This window comes from Lampris incognitus, chromosome 2, assembly GCF_029633865.1.
Source record: "Lampris incognitus isolate fLamInc1 chromosome 2, fLamInc1.hap2, whole genome shotgun sequence".
Lineage (NCBI taxonomy): Eukaryota > Metazoa > Chordata > Actinopteri > Lampriformes > Lampridae > Lampris > Lampris incognitus.
In genome coordinates, this window is record NC_079212.1 from 75,469,601 (window position 1) to 75,494,901 (window position 25,301).

At 44.3% G+C, this 25,301-nt stretch overlaps 1 protein-coding gene across 1 annotated transcript in view; it reads right to left on the minus strand.

Annotated features, from left to right (window-relative positions):
- Positions 1-24,452, minus strand: part of npepl1 (aminopeptidase like 1) — a 50,633-nt gene extending 26,181 nt beyond the window's left edge. The window contains exons 1-6 of the mRNA XM_056274035.1: positions 24,303-24,452; positions 18,088-18,273; positions 11,513-11,683; positions 11,258-11,347; positions 9,887-9,968; positions 7,809-7,951 (exon numbers count right to left, since the gene is read on the minus strand). Of these exons, the coding sequence (XP_056130010.1) occupies positions 7,809-7,951; positions 9,887-9,968; positions 11,258-11,347; positions 11,513-11,683; positions 18,088-18,273; positions 24,303-24,452 (822 nt within the window). The remainder of the gene's footprint in view (positions 1-7,808; positions 7,952-9,886; positions 9,969-11,257; positions 11,348-11,512; positions 11,684-18,087; positions 18,274-24,302) is intronic.
- Between the last annotated feature and the right edge of the window lie 849 nt (positions 24,453-25,301).

Here is a 25,301-nt window from a genome sequence, read left to right on the forward strand (position 1 = left end):
GGAAACCATGTGGGTAGGGGGAGGGGCTGAGGGGGGTGAAGAGAGGGAGAGAGAGAGTAGGACATGAAATAGTGGTCAGAGAGCTGGCGGGGAGTAACAGAGAGATTGGAAATAGGACAGTGTCTAGTAAAGATAAGGTCCAGCTGGTTGCCAGCCTTGTGGATAGGAGGAGAGGGTGAGAGGCGACGGTCAAAGGAGGAGAGCAAAGAGAGAAGAGGATCTAGCTTTTCAGTGTGGATGTTGAAGTCACCGAGAAGGACAAGTGCAGAGTCATCAACAGCGAAGTGCGAGCCAAGTGTGTCAAGCTCCTCCAGAAACTCACCAAGGGGGCCTGGTGGGCGGTACACAACCACGATGGTGAGTTTGACTGGATAAGAGACAGTAACAGCATGAAATTCAAAAGAGGGCGGAGAAAATTGTGGAATGGAAACAAGAGAGTATTTCCATTTCAGGGAGATTAGCAGGCCATTACCACCACCCCGCCTCCCAGCTCTGGGAGTGTTAGAAAAAGAGTACACATCAGACAGAGCTGCGGGTGTGGTAGTGTTTTCTGGCATGATCCAGGTCTCAGTTAGAGCAAGAAAGTTGAGGGAGAGCAAGGATGCGTAGCCTGAGATAAACTCAGCTTTTGGACCGCAGACTGGCAATTCCAGAGCCCTCCCGTCACCACTTGCTCAATGTGAGTAAGAGAGTGGGATAGATGAGATTGGTAGGGTCACCGCCTAGGAGTGACCCAATGTCTATGCCAGCCCCGGGAAGAGGAAAGGTCAGATGTGAAGGAAACACAATAGTCTATACTAGGTACACAAAATACAGATGACTGACCGGATCTAAAAAGAGCAGTCCTTGCGTGACGAAATCTTGGCTTGACGAAGTCTTGGCTTGAAAAAGTCGCACTTGCCTTTGTTCACTCTAGCCTTCGTTCAACCTAGGCTTGTTTGCTCTCAGCTTGTTTGCCTGTCGCTTGCTCAATGTGATGATCACTGTGATGCTCACTATGATGTTCACTGTGATGCTCACTGTGATGTTCACTATGATGCTTACAGTGATGTTCACTGTGATGGAGTACAAAATATTTAATATCTACAGACATTCAGTGGGTAGCCAGGTTCAGGTGGGCAACAGCTTGTGGAAAGAAGCTGTTTTTGAGCCTGGTAGTGCGGGCTCTGAGGCTCCTGTAGCGCCTCCCAGAGCGCAGGGGGGAGAACAGTCCATGGTTGGGGTGGGAGGGATCTCTGCTGATGCTCAGACCCCTTCGAAGGCAGCTTTGTGATAAATGTCTTTTATGGCTGGGAGCTGGGTACCGGTGATATGCTGGGCCGCCTTGACGATCCGCTGCAGAGCTTTCTGGTCTACTGAGGTGCAGTTGCCGTACCACACTGAGATGCAGATAGTCAGGATGCTCTCTATGGTGCAGTGGTAGAAGTTGGTGAGAATTTTGGGGGGATAGACGGGCGCTCCTCAGCCTCCTCAGGAAATGCAGGCGTTGTTGGGCCTTTTTCACAAGGGCCTGGGTGTTTAATGTCCACGAAAGGTCCTCGCTGATGTGGACTCCAAGGAATTTAAAGCTGGAAACACGCTCCACTTCCACCCTATTGATGTGTATGGGGGAGTGGCTGCAGCTTCTAGACCTCCTGAAGTCTACAATCAGCTCCTTTGTCTTCGCACATTAAGGACAAGATTGTTGGTAGTACATCATGATGTGAGGTGCTCAATCTCGTCTCTGTAGGCCATCTCGTCATTGTTGGTGATACGGCCAATGACTGTGGTGTCATCTGCAAACTTAACTATAACATTTGAGGGGTGAGTTGGCAGGCAGTCGTGGGTGAAGAGGGAGAAAAGGGGAGGGCTCAGAACACAGCCTTGAGGGGCACCTGTGCTGAGGGTCAGGGTGGAGGAGGAGTGGTCACCTAACCTAACAGACTGAGGTCTGTTGGTCAGGAAGTCAAGGATCCAGTTACAGAGGGAGGGGTTGAGGCCAAGGGAGAGGAGTTTGGTGGTTAGTTTGGCGGGGATGATAGTGTTGAAGGTAGAGCTGTAATCTGTAAACAGCATCCGGATGTATGTGTTGTTAAGTTCAAGGTGGGTCAGAGCAACGTGCAGGGCAGTGGCAATGGCATCCTCAGTAGACCTTTTGGGATGGTAGGCGAACTGATGTGGGTCGAATGTGGGGGGGGATAATGTTTTTGATGTGAGCCAGAACCAGTCTTTCAAAGCACTTCATGGCAATGGGGGTGCGTGCTATGGGTCGGTAGTCATTCAGACATGTGGATGTTGGTTTCTTGGAGACAGGAATGATAGAGGGTGGTCTTAAAGCATGCCGGGACTTTAGATTGGGACAGTGAGAGGTTAAATACAGGTGTGAAGACCTCAGCCAGCTGGTCGGCACATTCCCGGTAGACCCAACCCGGTATGCCATCTGGTCCGGCAGCCTTCCGTGTGTTCACTCTGTGCAGCGATTCTCTGACCTCTGCGACTGATAGAGTGAGCACCTGGTTTTCTGGGTGGCTGGGGATTTTTGTGGCTGGATCAGTATTGTCCTTGTCGAAGCGGGCATAGAAATGATTTAGCTTGTCTGGCAGGGAGGCATCATGGACAGCGGGACCGCGATTCGAGCTTTTGTAGTCTGTGATAGACTGAATGCCTTGCCACATTCGCCGAGGATCAGAGTTATTGTGAAAGTGGTCCTCTATTCGTAGGGAATATTTATGTTTGGCTGTTCTGATGCCCTTTTTGAGGTTGGATCTGGCTGCGCTGTAGGCCTCACAGTTACCTGACTTGAATGCTGCATCCCGGACTTTCAGCAGCTGCCGGACCTCACTGGTCATCCAGGGTTTCTGGTTTGGAAAGGTGCAGACTGATTTTTTTGTTGTGACACTCTCAGTGCAAAAGTTAATGTAGGCTAGTATGGCAGATGTCTGTTCATTAATGTCTGTATGGGAGCCATGGGTAGCTGAATGTGCAAAAATACTCCAGTCTGTGTTTTCAAAACAGTCCTGGAGTTCAGAGACTGCTCCTTCTGGCCAGACAGTGATTGTCTTTACTGCTGGCTTGATCCGTTTTATTAGGGGTTTGTAGGCTGGGACCAGGAACAGGCAGAGGTGGTCAGAATGCCCCAGATGAGGGCAGGGAGTAGCTTTGTATGAGTCCTTGATGTTTGTATAGAGATGGTCCAGGGTGTTTTGTCCCCTAGTGGGGCAGGAGACATGCTGATGGAATTTGGGCAATACAGCCCTGAGGTTAGCCTCATTAAAGTCACCCCCTATGATAAAGGCATTGTCCGGGTGTCTGGTCTGTTGTCTGCTGATGGCACATTGTAACTGCTTAAGTGCTACCTTAGCATTAGCATGTGGGGGGGTGTATAACGGCCTGCACTGAATCATAAGGAGCTCCAGATCAGCAGAACAATGCCTTTCAACGATCTTTATATTGTTGCACCAGGAGTTATTGACATAAATACTCAAACCTCCTCCGCGGATCTTGCCGGAGTCCGCTGTCCTGTCGGCATGGAAGGCTGTGCGGCCCGCTAGCTCGACTGCCGAGTCGGCTACGTTGCTGTTGAGCCAAGTCTCCACAAACATCAGCAGGCAGCAGTTCTGCAACCTTTTCTGAGAGGACAGCCTGAGTCTTATCTCCTCCATTTTGTTAGCTAACGACCGGACATTAGCTATGAAGATGCTGGGGAGGGACACTTTGAAGGGAGCGCTACTTAGATCAGCATGTAGCCCGCCACGTTTTCCCCTCTTTGTTTACGTTGCCGACGGGGGCAGCGTTTCCACTGCGAGGCCGGTGAGCGGATAATATCGATGGGGAAATTGTCCGTGATGGTGGAGGGAAGTGAGTAATCCGTTCTGAGGTTTAAAAGTTCCTGACGGTTGTAGAAGAGCGCAGGACCTACACTTGTAAGTAAACTTAAAACTAATGTATAAATAACAAAGAAAACACAACACTGAACAGGAAGCCGCAGTAGCCGCTGCGTCCAGTGCGCCACCATCTTGAATTCTATAAGGTTACTGGTATATGATTATTGTTATATGGTTATTGGTGTAAGGTTACTGGTATAGGGTGATTGGTATAAGGTTACTGGTATATGGTTATTGATATAAGGTTATTGGTATAAGGTTATTGGTATATTATTGGTATGAGGTTATTGGTATATGGTTACTGGTATGCGGTTACTGGTATGAGGTTATTGGTATATGGTTATTGGTATATGGTTATTTGTATAGGGTTATTGGTATATGGTTATTGGGATATGGTTACTGGTATAAAGTTACTGGTATATGGTTATTGGTATATGGTCATTGTATGTTATTGGTATAAGGTTATTGGTATACGGTAATTGGTATAAGGTTGTTGGTAGGTTATTGGTATAAGGTTACTGGTATATGGTTATTGGTATATGGTCATTGTATGTTATTGGTATAAGGTTATTGGTATACGGTAATTGGTATAAGGTTGTTGGTAGGTTATTGGTATAAGGTTACTGGTATATGGTTATTGGTAGGGCCCTACCAAATTCACGGTACATTTCGCTCAATTTCACGGACCTAGTTTCTCGAAAATCACAGATTTCACGGATTCTATAAGAAAAATGCGACATTTCACGGCAATGATTAAATTACACTTTTTCTTCACACAGGGCCTTAATAGCCCAGCCTACTGTACATAGCATAACCGTACTAGTGGTTGAATGTAAGCATTGAGCATCCTGCGACGGTGCTTGGCTTCATGCTCTGTGTCTGCGATGAAAATACTTGTCCATGTTTTGACACGGCCCTCTCCGCGTCCACAGAGTTCGTCGGGATTGACAGACAGCACCACGCTACTTTAGCAAGATGTGGTAGCCTAGATTCGGAGGATTTCGAAAAAGCTAGCGCTGGTAAAGTTGGGTCCACCTCATGTGCGATGTGTTTGTAGTTCGGCAATTCCAGCCTACAGTTTTTGTCAAATCCAGGAATGTCCGTGCTGAGTGAGTTTAAATCCACTGTCAAAATAAGTATTTGTGCAGGGTCAAAAATGCGCACTGCTTTCAGGAATTCGGCCGCTGGTTGTTTAAATCTACTTTGCGTAATGTTCTCGTTTGACTCGTCTACGTAGCAGTAATACTGCCTGATCTTTTGTATCATGCCAGAAAACAAGTGATGAGCACTGGCATTTAAATCTGCACGCTCGGAGTGAATTTCATTCGCCTGTGCTTCTGCCCAAAAGAGCAAATCCATGACCCTGTTGTACGCCTTGCGAATTAATACATGTCGAGATTCAAACCAAGTGATCAAGTCCATTAGCTTAGTGGCATTTTTGGAAATGAATTTGACCTCCTCATTCAGGTGAGGATTGTGTAAAAGATTTAACAGTTCGGTCAATGCCTGTGTTCGGGGTGTCAGTGCGAGCTGCTGTTCCACAAAATCTGCGTAAAACTCCAGATGAGCTGCGTGATACTGTACAGCCCGAAACCACGAGTTCCATCTCGTAATCACTGGTTCAGGTGGAAGGGCAATTTTCCCCACCGTTTCCCCTGTCTTCTCTGCAATGCTTTCCCGATAGTGTAGTTTGCGACTGGGACAATGCTTAAACACTTTTTTGACGTAGCTCACTAACTTATCTACTCTAGGAAACTCAGCTCTCCACAACTCACTCACCAGAGAAATAATGTGGGCATTGCAAGTGATATGCACCGAATTTGGCATGAGACCCTGGAGTGCAGATTTGTATGACTTCGTCATGTAGGTTGCATTGTCACTAATGAAAGCAGATACTTTGTTAAAGTCTGCACCATATTTTGTGAGGGTTTTAATTACGGCTTGTGAAACAGTGGTATAGTTTACAGCATCCAAGTAAGCACAGTCGGCCAGCACTGCTGTTAGAGTTCCAGTCTCAACATCTTCGGCCTTGTCCGACATGAAATCGAAAATAACATGCAAAACATAATTGTCCTGCTCGTCGGTGGACTCATCCAAAAATAATTGAAAACGATTCACATGAATTTATGATAGATTTTACCTCTTCAAATTGTGCGTCAAACAGCTTAGGAAGGTAGTCTTGTCGGAGCTTATTTGCACTGGGTAAACCGCCCGCATTTCTCACATTACGTTGAAGGTAGTCCCTCAGTTTCGGGTGATCAAGTTTTTCCAGCGGTATGTTAGCACTAGCAAATGCCTCAACAAGTTCCATGGTCGCCAAATGTCAAGACTTAGTGCTCTGGGTTGTTTTCTTAAACATCGATGAAATTGTTTTTGCTTCTTGTTGGTTCCACCTTGTGGTTCTTTTTCGGCAGCCCTCTTTTTGTTGAGATGAGTTTCACTTTCCAAGTGACGCTGAATCACTGCTCGTCGACTGTGATCTAAGGAGATATTACAACTCGTACAAAATAATTTTCCGCCATCAGCGTGTAAAATATGTTTTCCAAACTCAATTACTGTTGTCTGCAGTTGTGTTTTTTGAGGTTTTAGACTTCGATATCTTCAGTACGTTAGGGCCTAAGCTAACATGCTGACGACAGCTAACTCAAACTATGCTAGTAACAAAAAGGATCATTGCGACCACCCCGGATGCTCATTTAACCAATCAATGTCTTAGACACGTGAATGCTTTTATTCGCGCATCCAAAATGTCAATCATGTCAGCACAGTATTTTCTCAAACTAGTTGCGCACTTAAATTCTGCTTTTCACTGCATTTCACGGCAAATGGTCAATTACACGGGAAGAGGCTGATTTCACGGTCCGTGACGCGATTTTCACGGCCGTGAATTTGGTAGGGCCCTAGTTATTGGTATATGGCTATTGACATAAGGTTACTGGTATATGGTTATTGGCACGTTATTTGTATAAGGTTATTGGTATAAGGTTACTGGTATACCTGGTCTTGGGAGAGAGATCCTCCTCTGGTGCTCTCCCTGAGGTTTCTTCCTATTTTTTCTCCCTGTTAAAGGGTTTTTTTTAGGGAGTTGTTCCTTATCCGATGAGAGGGTCTAAGGACAGGATTTTGTGTTGCTGTTAAGCCCACTGAGGCAAATTTGTAATTTGTGATATTGGGCTATACAAATGAAATTGATTTGATTTGAGATGGTTAATGGTATATGGTTGCTGGTAGGTTATTGGTAGGTTATTGGTAGGTTATTGGTTTAAGGTTACTGGTATAAGTTTATTGGTATATGATTATTGGTATAAGGTTACTGGTATAAGGTTATTGGTAGGTTATTGGTATAAGGTTACTAGTATAATGTTATTGGTAGGTTATTGGTTACTGGTATAAGGTTATTGGCATATGGTTATCAGTATGTTATTGGTATAAGGTTACTGGTATAAGGTTATTGGTAGGTTACTGGTGTAAGGTTGTTGGTATAAGGTTAATGTAAATGGCACAAATAGGTAATCTTGTCTGGGTTAATTGTGTGTTGGTAGAGAGACTCGCGCTCCTCGCCGTCACTCAATACAGACGAGTGAAGGCAAGAGATATGTGCTGGCTGCTTCATTCCTCTGCCCTCACTATTTACCCTGTTTAAGGGCACACCACGGCACAAACTGAGCGTAAACGAACGACACCAGTTTGGTACGATTTTGATGACAATGGGGTGCAGGATGACATCACAGCCTATAAATATAATGCTTAATATCTGAAAAAGCATTACAGCATAAATGATAGTTTTTGCGGCACAAATGCAGCACTACTGAATGATAATATTTTATTCATGTTCTGATTACATGGGGTGGCAGCTTCATGCAGGTCCCAGAACCAGCTCCTGGTACCTGGCACACACCAATAAAGACAAGCACGGTAAGAGCCAGTCTGCTGCCCCCTTCTCACCTTGCCCTTGATGCTGAGTCCTCCGGTGTCGTACACAATGCCCTTGCCCACCCATGCAATGGTTTGTGTAGCGCCATCTGGTGTATGACTTAAGACTGCCAGAGCTGGTGGATGTGCTGCTGCCTTGCCAACTCCATAAATACCTGAAATGGCAAAGAGACAGTGAACAGATGACTGGTACATATCAGAAACAGCTGGGCGGTAAAAGTGATCTCCTAACAGTCAGGCTGAACAAGACATGTAAACAAGACATATTTACAAGTCTTGCTTACATTCAAGACAAGTAGACATGTAAACAAGACGTGTTTACATGTCATGTTTATGTACAAGACATGTAAACATGTAAAGACATGTACATGTTTACATGTTATGTTTACATACAAGACATGTAGACAAGACATGTTTACATGTCCTGTTTACATACAAGACATGTAGACATGTAAACAAGACATATTTACATGTCCTGTTTACATACAAGACATGTAGACATGTAAACAAGACATGTAAACTCACAGAGGTTCAATGGTTTCATTGACAGACAAGGCTCATTGTCCCCAGTCAAATCTGTGAAACGCGTTTATACGGACAGGAAAAACTTGGAAAACTCAGTAAATTTGAAAACACGATTTCCAGGTCCTGGAGAAGTCATGGAAAATTATGATTTTATAAAAGTTTTGTAAAAGTTATGGAGATCGGGCTCCAGCAGCATCAGCTCAGCTTTAAGACAGACCAACCAATTTAAAACGATTAACAGTGGACTGAAGCATTATGGTGAGACTTCATTGTTTCTGTTGCGCGTGTTCATACAGCAGTTTGTCTCAGTATGCCAACATGTCTACGCTGGCAAGCGTTCCTAACATTTGGCTAGTTAGCTTGTTAACAGTACACCACACCAGTGCTGTTTCAACCTTCACATGGACAAGTTTAACAGCTGCTGAGAACAGTGTTTCACGCAGTGTTAGAAATACAGACAGACTTTTTTTTGGAGGGATTTTCCCCCCCATTTTCTCCCCAATTGCATCCAGCCAATTACCCCACCCTTCAAAGCCATCCTGGTCGCTGCTCCACCCCCTCTGTTGATCCGGGGAAGGGCTGCAGACTACCACATGTCTCCTCTGATACATGGGGAGTCACCAGCCGCTTCTTTTCACCTGACAGTGAGGAGTTTCACCAGTGGGACGTAGCACGTAGAAGGATCACGCTATTCCTCCCCAGTTCCCCCTCCCCACTGAACAGCCGGCCCAACCGACCAGAGGAGGCACTAGTGCAGCGACCAGGACACATACCCACATCCGGTTTCCTACCCACAGACACAGCCAATTGTGTCTGTAGGGATGCCCGACCAAGCTGAAGGTAACACAGGGATCCCCATGTTGGTAGGCAACGGAATAGACTGCTACACTACCCGGATGCCCCAAGAAATACTTTTGATACTAACCACCAGTAGAAATCTAAGGGGAAAAGACTTGTAGGGACGCCCGACCAAGCCAGAGGTAACACGGGGATTCTAAGAAATACTGGCAGACTTTAACATCATATACGGCATTCCAACACCTTGTCTGCGGTACCTCTAAAATAAGTGCATTTTGGTTATGGAAACTGAGCTAAATGTTAAGGAGAAGTCATGGAAAATCATTAAAAATCATTGCTGAATTAGTATGAACCATGTGGATGGTTAAATGAAATTAAGAATGACCTCCTAATACTTTCTGTAAACTGATGTAAGCCAATACTATGTAGGTACCAAATTATTCACCATCCTAAACCATTACTGCTATCTGGAATTAGAAAAGAGCAAAATTATATTAATTTAACTCCTAAAAAACCCTCAGTGACATGCTGCCCTTCAGAGGAAAATCTTTTTTATTACATGACGACGCCAAAAGAGCTTCATGTTTATCTGACGTGACCATGGGCAGCGTCACCAGATGGTAAGATGCTCAGGTTACTGGCAGAAATGTCAGCAAATCATTCAAAATGTAGAATGACAGACACATTTCCAGACTACATTCTGTTCCACGCAGTGTTTTTTATGCTACCAAGCTGAGACAGTTTCAGATATTCTGCTGACACCGTACCTCCAAAACCTCTTAGTTTCAGCTCTTCTCCACGGATTATCATCGGAATAATTCCTAGTTCACCCCCAACAGTTTTAATTTCCTGTAGGTGAGAAAGACATGTCAGTGACGGGACAACAAATTATAAAGTGTAACAACATCCACTCAGCAGAGACGTAGTCCAGATCGCATCTTTTAAGTCAAGATACAAAGCTCAAACATGCAACACTTTGTTGAGGTTGTGCAGTGTTTTGTGTAGCTGAGGCTGCTGAAACTGTAATTCTGTATTAAGAACTGCAACACTTCACACTAAAGCTCGGTTGAAGGGACAATGTGAAGTACTTTTTTTTGATGAATGCTTTATTGGAATAATGCCGGCTCACAGCTTCACGTCGTGTTTACCTTAAAAAAATTAACTGCAGATGTTCCTGCTGACTGCTATTTAACATAAGAACAAGAATTCTGTGTCCAGTTTCCTGCTTATACCAGTCATCTCACTTGCAGCATGTTGTTTTTGTAAACACAGTTACGCTTATGTTATGCTGGTACAATGGAAGAAGACAATTCACTTGCTGCAGAATTTTTTTTTTCTATTGAATGTGTCAAAACACTCAAATTGTATATACTGTACTGTACATGTTGTACGTACTGTACTGTACATGTTGTACATACTGTACTGTACTGTATGTATGCTGGTACACTCTGTCATGTACATCTACCTCAGGCATGTATGTCAGTAAGCTGCTAGCATCTATTTCAGCATCTCTGATATATTCTCTGCACCACTGCACTTTATCACCTCTTATGTCTCCTGTATAAGTCAGTCCTTGTGTATGTATGTGACGATTGTTATGTTGTAGTGTTGTTATTCTATTCTATGTTAAGTACACAGAGAGAGCCACGAAACCAGAGTCACATTCCATGTATGTGAAAACCTACATGGCCAATAAACACGGTTCTGGTTCTGATCAAGACAGGCCTGCAATTTATCACACATACCAAACAAGCAACTGATGCTCATGATGTTATGAAACTCTAGTGATCCCAAGGTGACATTTGAAAATGACTGATCGGCCATTTTATTTATCATCTATTCATGTTCAATTTTTATAAGAAAAAATTTCCACCCAAATTAGAGGGGGCAAACCCACAAATGAAATGATTAATTCCCTGCCTTGCTGTAAGTTAGGTAAAGAGTAGGGTGTCAATACTTGACACATAAAATTTCAGCATAATACTTTACTTTATAAAGGCTGAAGAGGACTATATTCAAATGGAGCAAATTTCCTGAGGACAGTACCCTGACACTGTCAAGTATTTATTTATTTTTTTACCTTTTCCAGAGAAAAACAAAGAAGCAGCGTTCCAAAAAAGGAAAATAGCTTCACTTACATCTAAGAAGTGATCCGTGTTCATCTCATTACATGGTGTGTCCACAATCCGTGCTGCCACCCTCACTCCATCTGCAGCATTAGAAAGACACTGAGCAGAACCAAAGTCTTCAGTTAAAATACGTTGCATTTTTTACCCCCAGAAAACTTGACACATTTATTTCTTCTCCTTTCAGATAAAAGAAAATCATTAAAGCAGAACTTGCTCCAATGGTAATGAGCGTGACCCAAAACTATGGTAACTATTGAGTAATACCTTCAATTCTGTGAGATCCAAAGGACTGCTTTCTTGCCCGACAATCACAAACTCTACGGTGACTGTCTTCTTATCTGCTCTGCGTGAGGACGTGGAGCGGCGGGAGAAGATGGGAAAGGCCCGGGCAATGGCACATGAGGATGCAAACACGTGAGAACGCTCACATACCACCTGAAGAAGAAAGAAAAACTCACATCACCCACGTCTTTTGAATGAAGGAGGCAGGCTGGCATCATCCGAGCTTCAACTGGCTTACCCAGGTTGAAGTCCTGTGTCAACGAGCATCTGCCTCGTTTCTGCTCCCCCATGAGCAAATTCCTACAACACTACATGGCCGAAAGTAAGTGGACATGTGCTCATCAAACATCTCATTCCAAAATCGTGGACATCAATACGGACTTCGTGTAAGCCAGTCAAGTTCTTCCATACCGGAACCACTTCTGTATTGACCTCAATTTGTGCAGAGGCATTGTCAAACTGAAACATTAAAGGTCCTTCCCGAAATTGAGGCCACAAATTCATAAACACAGATTTTTCTAGACTCTTGTTATATCCTACAGCATTAAGACTGCCCTTCAATAGAACTAATAATTCTATTGAGTATAAGCAAATTACTATAAATACAATATAAATATAAATTATATTGAATTATTGAATAAATCTATTGAATATTTATTCTATTGAATAATAATAGTGAAAATATTTGAAATATCATATTGAATGTAATTCTATTGAATATTGAATATATTCTACTGAATAAAAGTGCCTAGTTCAAAACATGAAAAAAAGCCCCGGAATATTATTCCTCCACCACCAAACTTTACAGTTGCTGCTATGAATTTTGGGAGGTAACATTCTGGCATTAACCAAAGCTAATTTCATCTGTCAACACTTCTATCTGGAGTGACGTGTGAATCATCACTCCAGAAAATGCATATCCAAGGCTCCAGAATGGTAGCAAGCTCTTGTTGAGATTTCTCCCTGTTAAAGCTTTTAGGAAGTTGGTCTTTATCCGATGTGAGGGTCTATGGGCAAGATGTTGTTTGTCTGTAAAGCCCCCTGAGGCACATTTGTAATTTGTGATATTGGGCTATACAAATAAAATTGACATGACTTGACTTGACATTACAAGACCCCTATTGGGATGCATGACACTGTTGCATGGTAATTTAAGGCCTGTCCACACCTGGCACTTTGTATCCAGAAATATCCAGAGTGTGTCTTGATGAGACGGACTGTTGTTCACACATGACATTACGATACGCCTCAAATGTGTCTTGAATAGCCATTTGAGAGCCACTTTTGATTGGATCTTGGGTCCCCGCTCAGTATGCAAATAATGTGAATTTAGCTTCTGTTTATGTAATGCCAAACACCACTGTCCATTCTGTTCTTGGCTTTCCAACTTTCTCAAAATGTTTGTCGAACTTGTTAATATATGGACTTTTCCAAATGTCCAGATATTGTGGACAAGGCTGCACCATTACTTCAGTTCCGCCTGTGATTCATTCAAAAAATTCTCCTGTCTTGTCTTGGTCCAAGTTATGATGAAACTGTGTGGTGGACGAAACCAGAGCAAACAATAAAGGAGGAAACTGAGGATGCCCAAAACTTCATTCAGGGTCAAAAAAAAAAGCATTGCCTAGCCAATGCAGAATATATCACAGGAAGTTGAATCAGTTCATCTGGACACGATGTGTATTGAGAGAAACACTCATCAAAGTGACTTCTTCAGTCTCAACTGACTGCAGGTATCCCACCCTTATAAACAATACAGTGGCACAACGACCGAAAACAACGATCGGTTTCATATGCAAATATGGGTGTGAGCATTAACTACAGTTTCAGTGGCCATGTGTACTATTCACAGATGACTGGGGAATAGTTGCAATCACAGCACTGTAAGATGGTGACAGTTGTACTCTTAGCCCCCCTCGGTTCAGGGATGGTCGTTCCCTCCTCACATAGATGGCCTCTTTGACTCCCCGTTCAAACCAGCGTTTCTCCCTATCGAGGATGTGCACATCCTCATCCTTGAAAGAGTGGCCACTGGCCTGTAAATCAGCATTTCCCAACCCAGTCCTCAAGGAACCCCTATCCGGCAGATTTTCATTGTAACCCTACATAGGTAGCCCTGCTTGTACTTACTCAACCAATCATCTCACAGCACTTAATTATGCAAGGTGTGCAACAGCTGATATAATTCATTGCTGATTGGTTGAATAACTACAAACAGGTACGTATTCAGGGTTGCAAAGAAAATCTGCAGGATAGGCGTTCTTTGATGACTGGGTTGGGAAACACTCCTGTAGATGGTGTAGACTGTGGAGTCCTGGCCTGTAGATGGTGTAGACTGTGAAGCTCTGGCCTGACATGTTAGCTCTCCTGTGTTGTGCCATCCTCTTGGCCAATGTCTGTTTAGTTTCCCTGATACACAAGTCACGACAATCCTCCTTGCACTTAACAGCGTACACTATATTGCTCTGTTTGTGCCGGGGGACTCGATCCTTGGGGTGGACCAGCTTCTGGTGCAGCGTGTTTTGGGGTTTGAAAGGAACAGACGCAGTGTTTGGAAAATACGTGTCTCAGCTTGTCCGACACTCCCGCCACATATGGAATCACCACTGGTTTACACTTAGGCAGCTGTTGTCCTTCTCCTCTCTTCCATTGGCTGGTGCACTGTTAGGGTGCCTTCCTGGCCTTGACAAATGCCCAGTTAAGATAACCACACTTAACCAGGGCCTGTTTAATGTGTCGATAAAATAGCTTCAAAGAGTCCTTTTTCCGCAGCTCATCTGAGAGCTGTCAGATATCATATCTGAGGTTAGTAATGTCATTTGTTTCTTTCAGGCCGTCCTCGCAAGGCATATTAAATTCAACCCCCTTGACAGTCATCAATAACTTCTGAACTATAAAAGACTATAAAAGATACTCACACATGTTATTCTTTTTAACCCATAAGCTCTAACAGCATGTTCCCAAAACCAAAATAAGTTATGTTTCACTGACTTTTGGCAAATAAATTAAAAACTAAAATATAGTGCTTGCAGAAGTATTCATCCCCACATATCAGTACCTTTTGCTGCAATAACAGCCATGATTATCTTGGGTATGAGAAGCTATACATATATGTATGTGTGTGTGTGTGTGTGTGTGTGTGTGTGTGTGTGTGTGTGTGTGTGTGTGTGTGTGTGTGTGTGTGTGTGTACAAGCTTTGCACATTCTTCTGGAGTAATTTTTCTCCATTCTTCTTGGCAGAAATTGTACAGGTCTTGCAGGTTGGTGGGATGGCGCCTCTGAACTGCAATTTTCAGTCTGTGCCACATATTTTCAATAGGGTTGAGGTCTGGACTTTGACTTGGCCACTCCAAAACATTCACCTTTTTGTTGCTGAGCCTGTTATGGGTTTGTAGAAGACCCCGAGCGCACGACACCAGGCAGAGAAAGAGTTAGCTGAAAACCGGCGTAGTTTATAAATAGTTCAGAACGAAGGTCAACACAGGAGGGCAATGAGCAACTTAGAAAACAGGGAGTCCAAAAAAAACAAACCCGAAGTTGTCCTTTAACTTGAAAACGAACCGAAACGCCCCTCTACGGTCCAACGAAAAAACATGCCCGGTAACGAAAAGAGTCCAATTATCCATTTTGCAGGTAATGCACAACAAACAGAGAAAGTCCAAGAAAAACTCACTGGTAATCCAAATTCGGAACGCGGCAGGATACTTCCACAGGGAAACTTCACAGAGAAAATAGCAACCAAGGGCTGAGATAAACTCAGAGAGAAATGCACAGGGAGGGTAGAGTAACCACTTCTGCGAGGAGGTTATGGCGAGAACTTGCACTGAGCTCTGGGAGACCAGCAAACGTAAGCCCAGCCTTGACGAGCTGATCAGCTGCAGGTGCGGGATGAGCCGACAAGCTTCAGGTGCGAGGCGGAGCGTGTGGGATGAGCCGACAAGCTTCAGGTGTGAGCGGGAGCGCACATGGCTCGTGTCTGTTGACAAGCGCGCCGCCCCCTGGCCGCGCGCTCAGAAGTCCTGGGCATACCAGCGAGATCACAGCTGGGCGAGCCATAACAGAGCCATGCCATTGTTGCTTTAGCCTTGTGCTTAGAATCATTGTCCTGCTGGAAGGTGAACCTTCCCCCAAGCTTCAATTTTATGGCAGACTGCAAGAGGTTTTCTTCCAATATTTCCCTGTATTTAGCTCCATCCATTCTTCCCTCAATTTGAATAAGGTTCCCAGTGCCTGCAGATGAAAAGCAACCCTACAGCTTTATGCTGCTGCCGCCATGATTCACTTTGGGGAGGGTGTTTTTTAGAGCACGAGAGCAGTGTTAGGTTTGCACCACACATGACGCTTTGAGTTTTGGCCAAAAAGCTCTATTTTTGTCTAATCTGACCACAAAACCTTTACCTACATCCTAACTCGGTCTCTCTTGTGCTTGGTAGCAAACTCCAAGCATGCTTTTATATGCACAGTTTTGAGCAACGGCTTCTTTCTTGCCACCCTCCCATACAGGCCAGATTTATGGAGAGCCCATGATATAGTTGACTCATGCACTCCAGTTTCAGCCACTGACCTCTGGAGCTCCTTCAAAGTGATTGCAGGATCATCTGTGGCTTTCCTCACCAGCCCACGTCTTGCTCGGACACTTAGCTTTGAGGGACGGCCTGTCCTCCAAAGCGTCTGGGTGGTGTGAGACAGCGTCCACTTTCACCATGGATCCAACAGTGTTCCGTGGGACATCCAAACACTTTGATATTGTTTTGTTTCCCTTTCCCGCATTGTGCATTTTAATCACTTTGTCTCTTACTTCAGTATTCTGCTCCTCTGTCTTCATTTTCTGATGGAGTTCTTTGTCCCTTACTTCAGTATTCTGCTCCTCTGTCTTCATTTTCTGATGGAGTTATTGTCTCTTACTTCAGTATTCTGCTCCTCTGTCTTCATTTTCTGATGGAGTTATTTATCTCTTACTTCAGTATTCTGCTCCTCTGTCTTCATTTTCTGATGGAGTTATTTGTCTCTTACTTCAGTATTCTGCTCCTCTGTCTTCATTTTCTGATAGAGTTCTTTGTCTTTTACTTCAGTATTCTGCTCCTCTGTCTTCATTTTCTGATGGAGTTATTTGTCTCTTACTTCAGTATTCTGCTCCTCTGTCTTCATTTTCTGATGGAGTTATTTGTCTCTTACTTCAGTATTCTGCTCCTCTGTCTTCATTTTCTGATGGAGTTCTTTGTCTCTTACTTCAGTATTCTGCTCCTCTGTCTTCATTTTCTGACGGAGTTCTTTGTCTCTTACTTCAGTATTCTGCTCCTCTGTCTTCATTTTCTGACGGAGTTCTTTGTCTCTTACTTCAGTATTCTGCTCCTCTGTTTTCATTTTCTGACGGAGTTCTTTGTCTCTTACTTCAGTATTCAGCTCCTCTGTCTTCATTTTCTGACGGAGTTCTTTGTCTCTTACTTCAGTATTCTGCTCCTCTGTCTTCATTTTCTGATGGAGTTCTTTGTCTCTTACTTCAGTATTCTGCTCCTCTGTCTTCATTTTTTGATGGAGTTCTTTGTCTCTTCAGTTTTATGCTCCTATCTTCATTTTCTGATAGCGTTCACACCCGGCTAATGAACTTTACAGAGCGCTTTTTATACCCATACATGAAACCGTTATTTTACTATCTTACACACACTAGTTATGTCCAATTGTGTTTACCTGAGTTTGTTTTAGGAATAATATGTCATTTGTGTAAACGTGGAGCTTTCAGAGCACAAGGGGCTGAATACTTATGCAAGCACTATATTTTAGTTTTTAAATTATGACTAAAAAGTGAGTGAAACAACTTATTTTGGCTTTGGGAACATGCTGTTAGAGCTTATGGGTTCACAACAATAATATTGGTTTCTGAACAGATGTGTGAGTGTCTTTAATAATCCAGAATTAATGATGACGGTCAAGGGGCTTGCATACAAGGCAAGGCCCTGTATTAAAGTGGTTGGTAGATATTCACAAAAAAGAAAGTTCGCTCTGTTAGCTCCAACAGCTGAGGGTGGAGTCAACATGATTCTCACAAGGAGTGCAGGGAGTCCGTGCAGCAGTCAATGATCAGATAAAATCCATAAAAAAGAAACCATAAAATCAATGAAAATAATCCAAAGGTCTCAAGGAGTTGTTAAAAATCAGCAGAGTCATAAACAAGCAAACCGCAGCTAGCAACCACAGATTACATTTTAAATACGATGTTTAAATTTGACCATAGGGTGTTAGTGTGGCAAATTTAAAAAAATGAAACATTGTGGTTATATCTCACGTAATACCATGTAGCCTATCTTACTGAAGATGCATTTGAAAATGTAAATGACCATTGTCAGGGCATAAAACCAATGATCTGCTGACCTTTTCAAATCAAGACTCTCAACGGTCTAACAATGGCATCGCCATCCGTGCTGAAAAAAAGTGTTTGAATCGAGTTGTGGTCTTAAAATCAAAAGTCAAACAAGAGTCATTGACTTGGAGAACCATGACACCCCTGATCAGGAAGACCGTTAGAGGGAGATGGCATGGGTTCTGGCAGGAATACTGACCACGATGCAGCGGTTGGTCCCTCCGGGCAGACAGGTACGGACCAGTCTGGAGACAAAGTGGGCAGACGAAGGGCTGTTGTGTCTGCTGACCTGGATGGGGAGTGCTGCGACGGTGGCATGGTTGAGGTACAGAGGACAAGTGTCTGTAGGATTCGGGTTCAGTGCAGCAAGAGCTGCCTGCCAGATCTGAAACAAATGAGAGAAAAGATTTTGACTGAGTAAGACAGAACTATTGCTTCTAAGAAGAAGTACACTCTGAAGTGCATTGTGGTCTACGTTGAAGAAGCATCCTGGTACATGTGAGACAGTAATGTCAAGCACACTGCAGAGCTTCTTCCAGAGATGTTATGAAGACTTATCTTGACTGGACTACTCTGGTGTAAAACACTGACTCAGCTGTGCAATTTACAAACATGACAAGCAGCCTGCAATACATTACTAAGTGAATACAAAAATGAACACCTTATCAGCCAATTCTAAATTGCTTACTACACTCAAGGACAACCTTTATGAGTAACGCTTATTCCTGTCTCACACAATCCCATGAACAGAGAGACAGAATGGCTTTAGCAGAAGCAGACTTCTGAAATAAAACACTGAAGTTATTGATGCTTACAGAGTGTGTGTGTGTGTGTGTGTGTGTGTGTGTGTGGTGGTTACGAGACTGCTTATGTTGAAGAATCATCACACCATCTTATTACATGAACAACTAGATTGAATGTTTGCTTGTGCTGCTGGATTAGATTAAATGTATAAATTATATACATGTCGACCAGGGGTGGCCCAGTGGTTAGCACGATCACCCCACAGCAAGAAGGTCAGGGGTTCCAGCCCCAGGGTAGTCCAACCTTGGGGGTCGTCCCGGGTCGTCCTCTGTGTGGAGTTTGCATGTTCTCCCTATGTCTGCGTGGGTTTCCTCCGGGTGCTCCGGATTCCTCCCACAGTCTAAAGACATGTAGGTAAGGTGAATCAAAGACATGTAGGTCAGGTGACTCAGCCGTACTAAATTGTCCCTAGGTGTGAATGTGTGTGTGTGTGTGTGTGTGTGCGTGCATCAGCTCTGAGATGGTCTGGTGGCCTGTCAAGGGTGTCTCCCCGCCTGCCACGCAATGATTGCTGGGATAGGCGCCAGCGTCCCCGCGACCCTGAGAGCAGGATAAGCGGTTTGGATGATGGATGGACGGATGATGGATGGATAGCTTGTCAAGCAGTGGTAGTCCACATGACTGACCTGTGAGAATGCATTACGTAATATTCTACTGCACATATTGGCAAAACCTGAAGCAGTTTCTTCGCTAACTCAACAAGTCCTCCAACCCATATGACCACATAGGTCGTTTGTCCTCTAATATGACCCACAGCAGCGTTTCCTAAATTAGCACCCTTAGTGGTGGCAGGAGATATGCCACAGATACATTTCGCCTCGGTGCATTGTGGGTTTTAAAACAATGTGAGAACAATAGACTATGTGGTCAGTGTGTTTTGTGTTGTTTCTCCGTCTAGTATAGTAAGTAAGCTTGCTACTGGCAGTATGTTTACCTATGAATAAGGTTATAAGCACTAACTTAACGTTAGCCACAAGTTGGAAAGTCAGCTAGCGCGGACATTATAATCGCTATGTGACATTACACGTTGCTTTTATTAATATTCCTTCTCACGAAAGCTTATGAAAGGAGATGCTTATTGTTACAGGGAAACTGACATGTTATAACTACAGAGGACCACGAGGACGTAGCTTAAAACGTCACAGTAGGCCGTAATAAGCTGCTTGTACAAACCCCCTATGGGGTCGTTTTTTGGTGGAGGACAGTCTCCGCTAACCAACCCAGCCACTGAGGATGCACAAGCCAGTGCATTCTTAGTGCTGCCGGTCCCAAGCCTGGACAAATGGGGAGGGTTGCATCAGGAAGGGCATCCGGTGTAAAATCTTTGCCAAATCAAATATGCTGATCATAAATAAGATTTCCATACTGGATCGTTCGAGGCCCGGGTTAACAATGACCGACACCGGTACTGTTAACCAGCAGGGTGCCGGTGGAAACTATGCTACTGTTGGGCGAAGGAGAAGGAGAGGGGGAAGTCATGTCCAGAGGCAGCTAGAGAGGAGGAAGGGTAGGCTTGTGGAGGTGAGAGTCAGAACTTTGAATGTTGGCACTATGACTAGTAAAGGGAGAGAGCTGGCTGACATGATGGAAAGAAGAAAGGTAGGCATACTGTGTGTGCAAGAGACCAGGTGGAAGGGGAATAAGGCCAGGAGTATCGGAGGTGGATTCAAACTCTTCTACCCTGGTGCGAATGGGAGGAGAAATGGGGTAGGGGTAATAATTCTGAAGGAAGAGTATCTCAAGAGCGTGCTGGAGGTGAAGAGAGTGTCAGACAGAGTGATGAGTATGAAGCTGGAAATTGAAGGTGTATTGGTGAATGTTATCAGCGCATATGCCCCGCAAGTTGGGTGTGAGATGGATGAAAAAGAAGAATTCTGGAGTGAGTTGGACGACCTGGTGGAGAGGGTGACCAAGGAGGAGAGAGTGGTGATTGGAGCAAACTTCAATGGACATGTTGGTGAAGGGAACAGAGGGGATGAGGATGTGATGGGAAGGTATGGAGTCAAGGATAGAAATGTGGAAGGACAGATGGTGGTGGATTTTGTGAAAAGGATGGAAATGGCTGTGGTGAATACATATTTCAAGAAGAGGGAGGAACACAGGGTGACGTACAAGAGTGGAGGAAAGTGCACACAGGTGGACTATATCTTGTGTAGAAGGCGCGATCTAAAAGGGATTGGAGACTGCAAGGTGGTGACAGGGGAGAACGTAGCTAGGCAGCATCGGATGGTGGTCTGTAGGATGACTTTGGAGACCAAGAAGAGGAAGCGAGTGAAGACACAGCCGAAGATCAAGTGGTGGAAGTTGAAGAAGGAAGACTGTTGTGTGGAGTTCAGGCAGGAGTTAAAACAGGCACTGAGTGGTAGTGAAGAGTTGCCAGATGGCTGGGCAAGCACTGCAGAAATAGTGAGGGAGACAGCTAGGAAGGTACTTGGTGTGTCATCAGGACAGAGGAAGGAAGACAAGGAGACTTGGCGGTGGTGGTGGAAGGAGGAAGTACAGCAAAGTATACAGAGGAAAAGGTTGGCAAAGAAGAAGTGGGATAGTCAGAGAGATGAAGAAAGTAGACAGGAGTACAAGGAGATGCAGCGTAAAGCAAAGAGAGACGGGGCAAAGGTAAAGGAAAAGGCGTATGGTGAGTTGTATGACAGGTTAGACACTAAGGAAGGAGAAAAGGACTTGTACCGATTGGCTAGACAGAGAGACCAAGCTGCAAAGGATGTGCAGCAAGTTAGGGCGATCAAAGATAGAGATGGAAATGTGCTGACAAGCGAGGAGAGTGTGCTAAGAAGGTGGAAGGAGTACTTTGATGGGTTGATGAATGAAGAAAATGAGAGAGAGAGAGAGAAGGCTGGATGATGTAGGGATAGTGAATCAGGAAGTTCAGTGGATTAACAAGGAGAAAGTGAGGGCAGCTATGAAGAGGATGAAGAGTGGAAAGGCAGTTGGTCCTGATGACATACCTGTGGAGGCATGGAGATGTTTAGGAGAGATGGCAGTGGAGTTTTTAACTAGATTGTTTAACACAATCCTGGAAAGTGAGAGGATGCCTGAGGAGTGGAAAAGAAGCATACTGGTACCGATTTTCAAGAACAAGGGTGATGTGCAGAACTGTAGCAACTACAGAGGTATAAAGTTGATCAGCCACAGCATGAAGATTTGGGAAAGAGTAATAGAAGCTAGGTTGAGAGGAGGAGAGGTGATGATTAGCGAGCAGCAGTATGGTTTCATGCCACAAAAGAGCACCTAACACGTCAGACCAGGACTCCACAGTCTACACCATCTACAGGCCAGGACTCCACAGTCTACACCATCTACAGGCCAGGACTCCACAGTCTACACCATCTACAGACCAGGACTCCACAGTCTACACCATCTACAGGCCAGGACTCCACAGTCTACACCATCTACAGACCAGGACTCCACAGTCTACACCATCTACAGGCCAGTGGCCACTCTTTCAAGGATGAGGTGGAGCACATCCTTGATAGGGAGGAACACTGGTTTGAACGGGGAGTCAAAGAGGCAATCTAAGGGAAGAGGGGACGACCATCCCTGAACTGAGGGGTGGGGTGGGAGTGGGGGGATAAGAGTACAGCTGTCAGCATCTTAAAACGATGTGATTGTAAACATTCCCGAAACTCTAGTTAATGGTCAAACCCATATTTGCATATGAAACTGATCGGTGGTTGGGGTCGTTATGCCACTGTATTGTATTGTTTATAAACACACTGTATTGTTTATAGGCACACTGTATTGTTTATAAACACACTGTATTGTTTATAAACACACTATTGTTTATAAACACACTGTTGTATTGGTTATAAACACACTATTGTTTATAGACACACTGTATTGTTTATAAACATACTGTACCGTTTATAAACATACTGTACTGTTTATAAACACACGGTATTGTTTATAAACACACTGTACTGTATTGTTTATAAACACACTGTACTGTGTTGTTTATAAACACACTGTATTGTTTATAAAACACTGTATTGTGTATAAACACAGTGTTGTTTATAAACACACTGTATTGTTTATAAACCCACTGTATTATTTATAAACACACTGTGTTATTTATAAGGGTGGGGACTCCTGCAGTCAGGTGAGACTGAAGAGGTCACTTAGATGATGATGAGATGTTTCTGTCAATAAACGTTGTGTCCAGTTGAACTGATTCAACCTTCTTTGATTTTCTTACTGGATTATCGAGCATGCATCAAGGCAAATGTAGCCCGGTTTTGAGACCGTCCTCTAGACTTTTAATCCACATAAAAGTGATTAGTGTTTTGACATTGCCATTACAAAGTTTACAACAGTTTTCATCATGTCAAGCTTTGCTGTGCCTTTTAAATTTGTGAACTCGAAAGTTGCACCAGTCATTGGATTTAAGCTGGACAGGTGCTGCTCGACTCTGCCAGTGTTGAATTACGTGTTATGAGGCAATATGTGAGGCAGCTCCATAACTTGGAAACCTCCTCCTCCATCTTTGTTTCTGCGCCACCACCTCTCCGCTACTTTGATCCGCATGCTTATAGAAACAAGGAAAGCGCTGAACGTGTTTCAGCCCCGTACTTTCTGCCCTTTACCCACTTTGAACATAATGGGAAAAATAATTCATGCCTCTACATACCAACGACACATGTTGATTCAGATATTTGAACATTGAAGCATTGAATATTGACGTTGTCTCATTTCAGCAATATAAAAACAGTAAAATAAAAGCATCACGATTAGGGAAAAAAATACGTATTCAAATTCTAACTTGTGCACGTTTGAGGACTGCATTCATGGCTCCAAAATCAGACGCAGCTTTGTGTGTAAACCCAGCAGATGAAGCACAACGGAGCAAAGTGGAGGCTGCAGAGCTGCACGGTGGACTCTGACGTGACATGTCTGGCTAAAAACCTCACCCTTCAGCTTGGCTACCTGTTGGATCTCCTTACTTCTGCACCCACTTCAGTACATCTAGTATGTTCCCTAGCTTAAGGGGGTGTAGTAGTCTTGCGGTGTAGGCCACTGACTGCATTGAAGGATTGACCCTAGAAAACAAAACTGTCTTCGAAATAGAAATGTGGCGACTGGCCCATTCCACATCTGCTGCGTAAATGGGTTACGGAGCGCACGCCTGCCAGTAGGACCCGAGGTAAGTGGCGCCCTCACAGGAAGAACAAAAATGAAAAAGCACACGCTGGACACGGGACACAATACATGCACAGCAGATATAAGCCTCTGTCGTTCCAACACACGCGTACCTTTTAATTTCAATCGAATTATAAGGTGCATCTATTTCACACGTGATTACCACTTACAGCGAATTTGAAGGGAAAATGTCAACGCACGGTTTGTTTAAGCATAATACAATTATTTCGGTGTTTATACCTTTACTTCACCCATAATTTCCCTTTACCATCCCTGCCATGGTTGTTGCAGCATGTGTTGCACGTGTTGCATGCAGCACATGCAGCACACGCAGCACGTGCAGCATGTGTTGCGTGCAGCAGGGGTAGTAAGCGGTAGTTACTGCCGTCTTAATTGCTGCTAGCGAGACAACGTTAGCAAAGACCTCACGGAACATCCGTTAGTTAGCTGGGACAATACCTCTTTGCTGACGACAGGCTGCAGTTTCCCCTTGATTTGACTCCAGTTCACTTGCTGCAGACCTTTCAGTTGTCCAACGATCAAAACAGGCCGAGTCTGAGGCTCCGAGTCGCCGGCTGAAGCCTTAAAGTCCAGCACCACGTTCGCCATTTTTGTGACTAACTAAAATGGGCACTAGCTTGAGGTTTGATTGACGGGCGTTTGACCAATAACGTCTGGCGGCGGTCGCGAGGACCTCAAAAGCCCACAATTCTTTGCACGTCATGCTGCATTCAAGACGACTTGGGAGTCGAATGTTTCAAAATGGATTTTTTTCGACTTCCGTTGTCGCTTTCACGCCGTTTACTCGGAGGGGGGGGGGCGCATGGATGCTCGCAGTGAAAAGTTAGATAAGGAAATATATCAATTTTGAAATATTTTTCTTATTACTTAGTGCAATTACTTTCAAGAAGTTGGATATGTCCTGCTGTCCTTTAGACCAGCCTTTCTGATATTTGGTAAAGACCGTGTCCATACTAGATAGAAATGTATTCAAATAAACTCTTACTCCACGAGTTACCTTGTCATACATACGGGTTACAAAAAATCAGAAAAAAAGTTTAGACTCCAGTGCCCCTCTGAGAATCGCCACCTTAACGTGGTGGAGGAGCTTGTGTGTCCCAGTGATCCCGGGAGCTGTGTTGTCAGGGGGAATAGCCCCTGGTAGGGTGTCCCAAGGCAAATTGGTCCCAGGAGACGGGACCAGACTAAGAGTGATTCCCAAAAAACTCAATAAATTTACACCAGCAGAGTTACAGCACCTCCCCCGTAAAAGGGAAAACGGGGCCCCTTCCCAGAGCTAGACTTAGGAAGGGAGCTCACCAGCGAGCATCTGGTGGCCGGGCCTTGGCCCCCCAGCCCGAAAAAACAACATGGAGCCACCAACCCGTGGACCCACCACATGCAGGGATTAGCATTGGGGTAGGGTGCAATGCAGCCCGGCAGCAAGTAAAGGCAGGG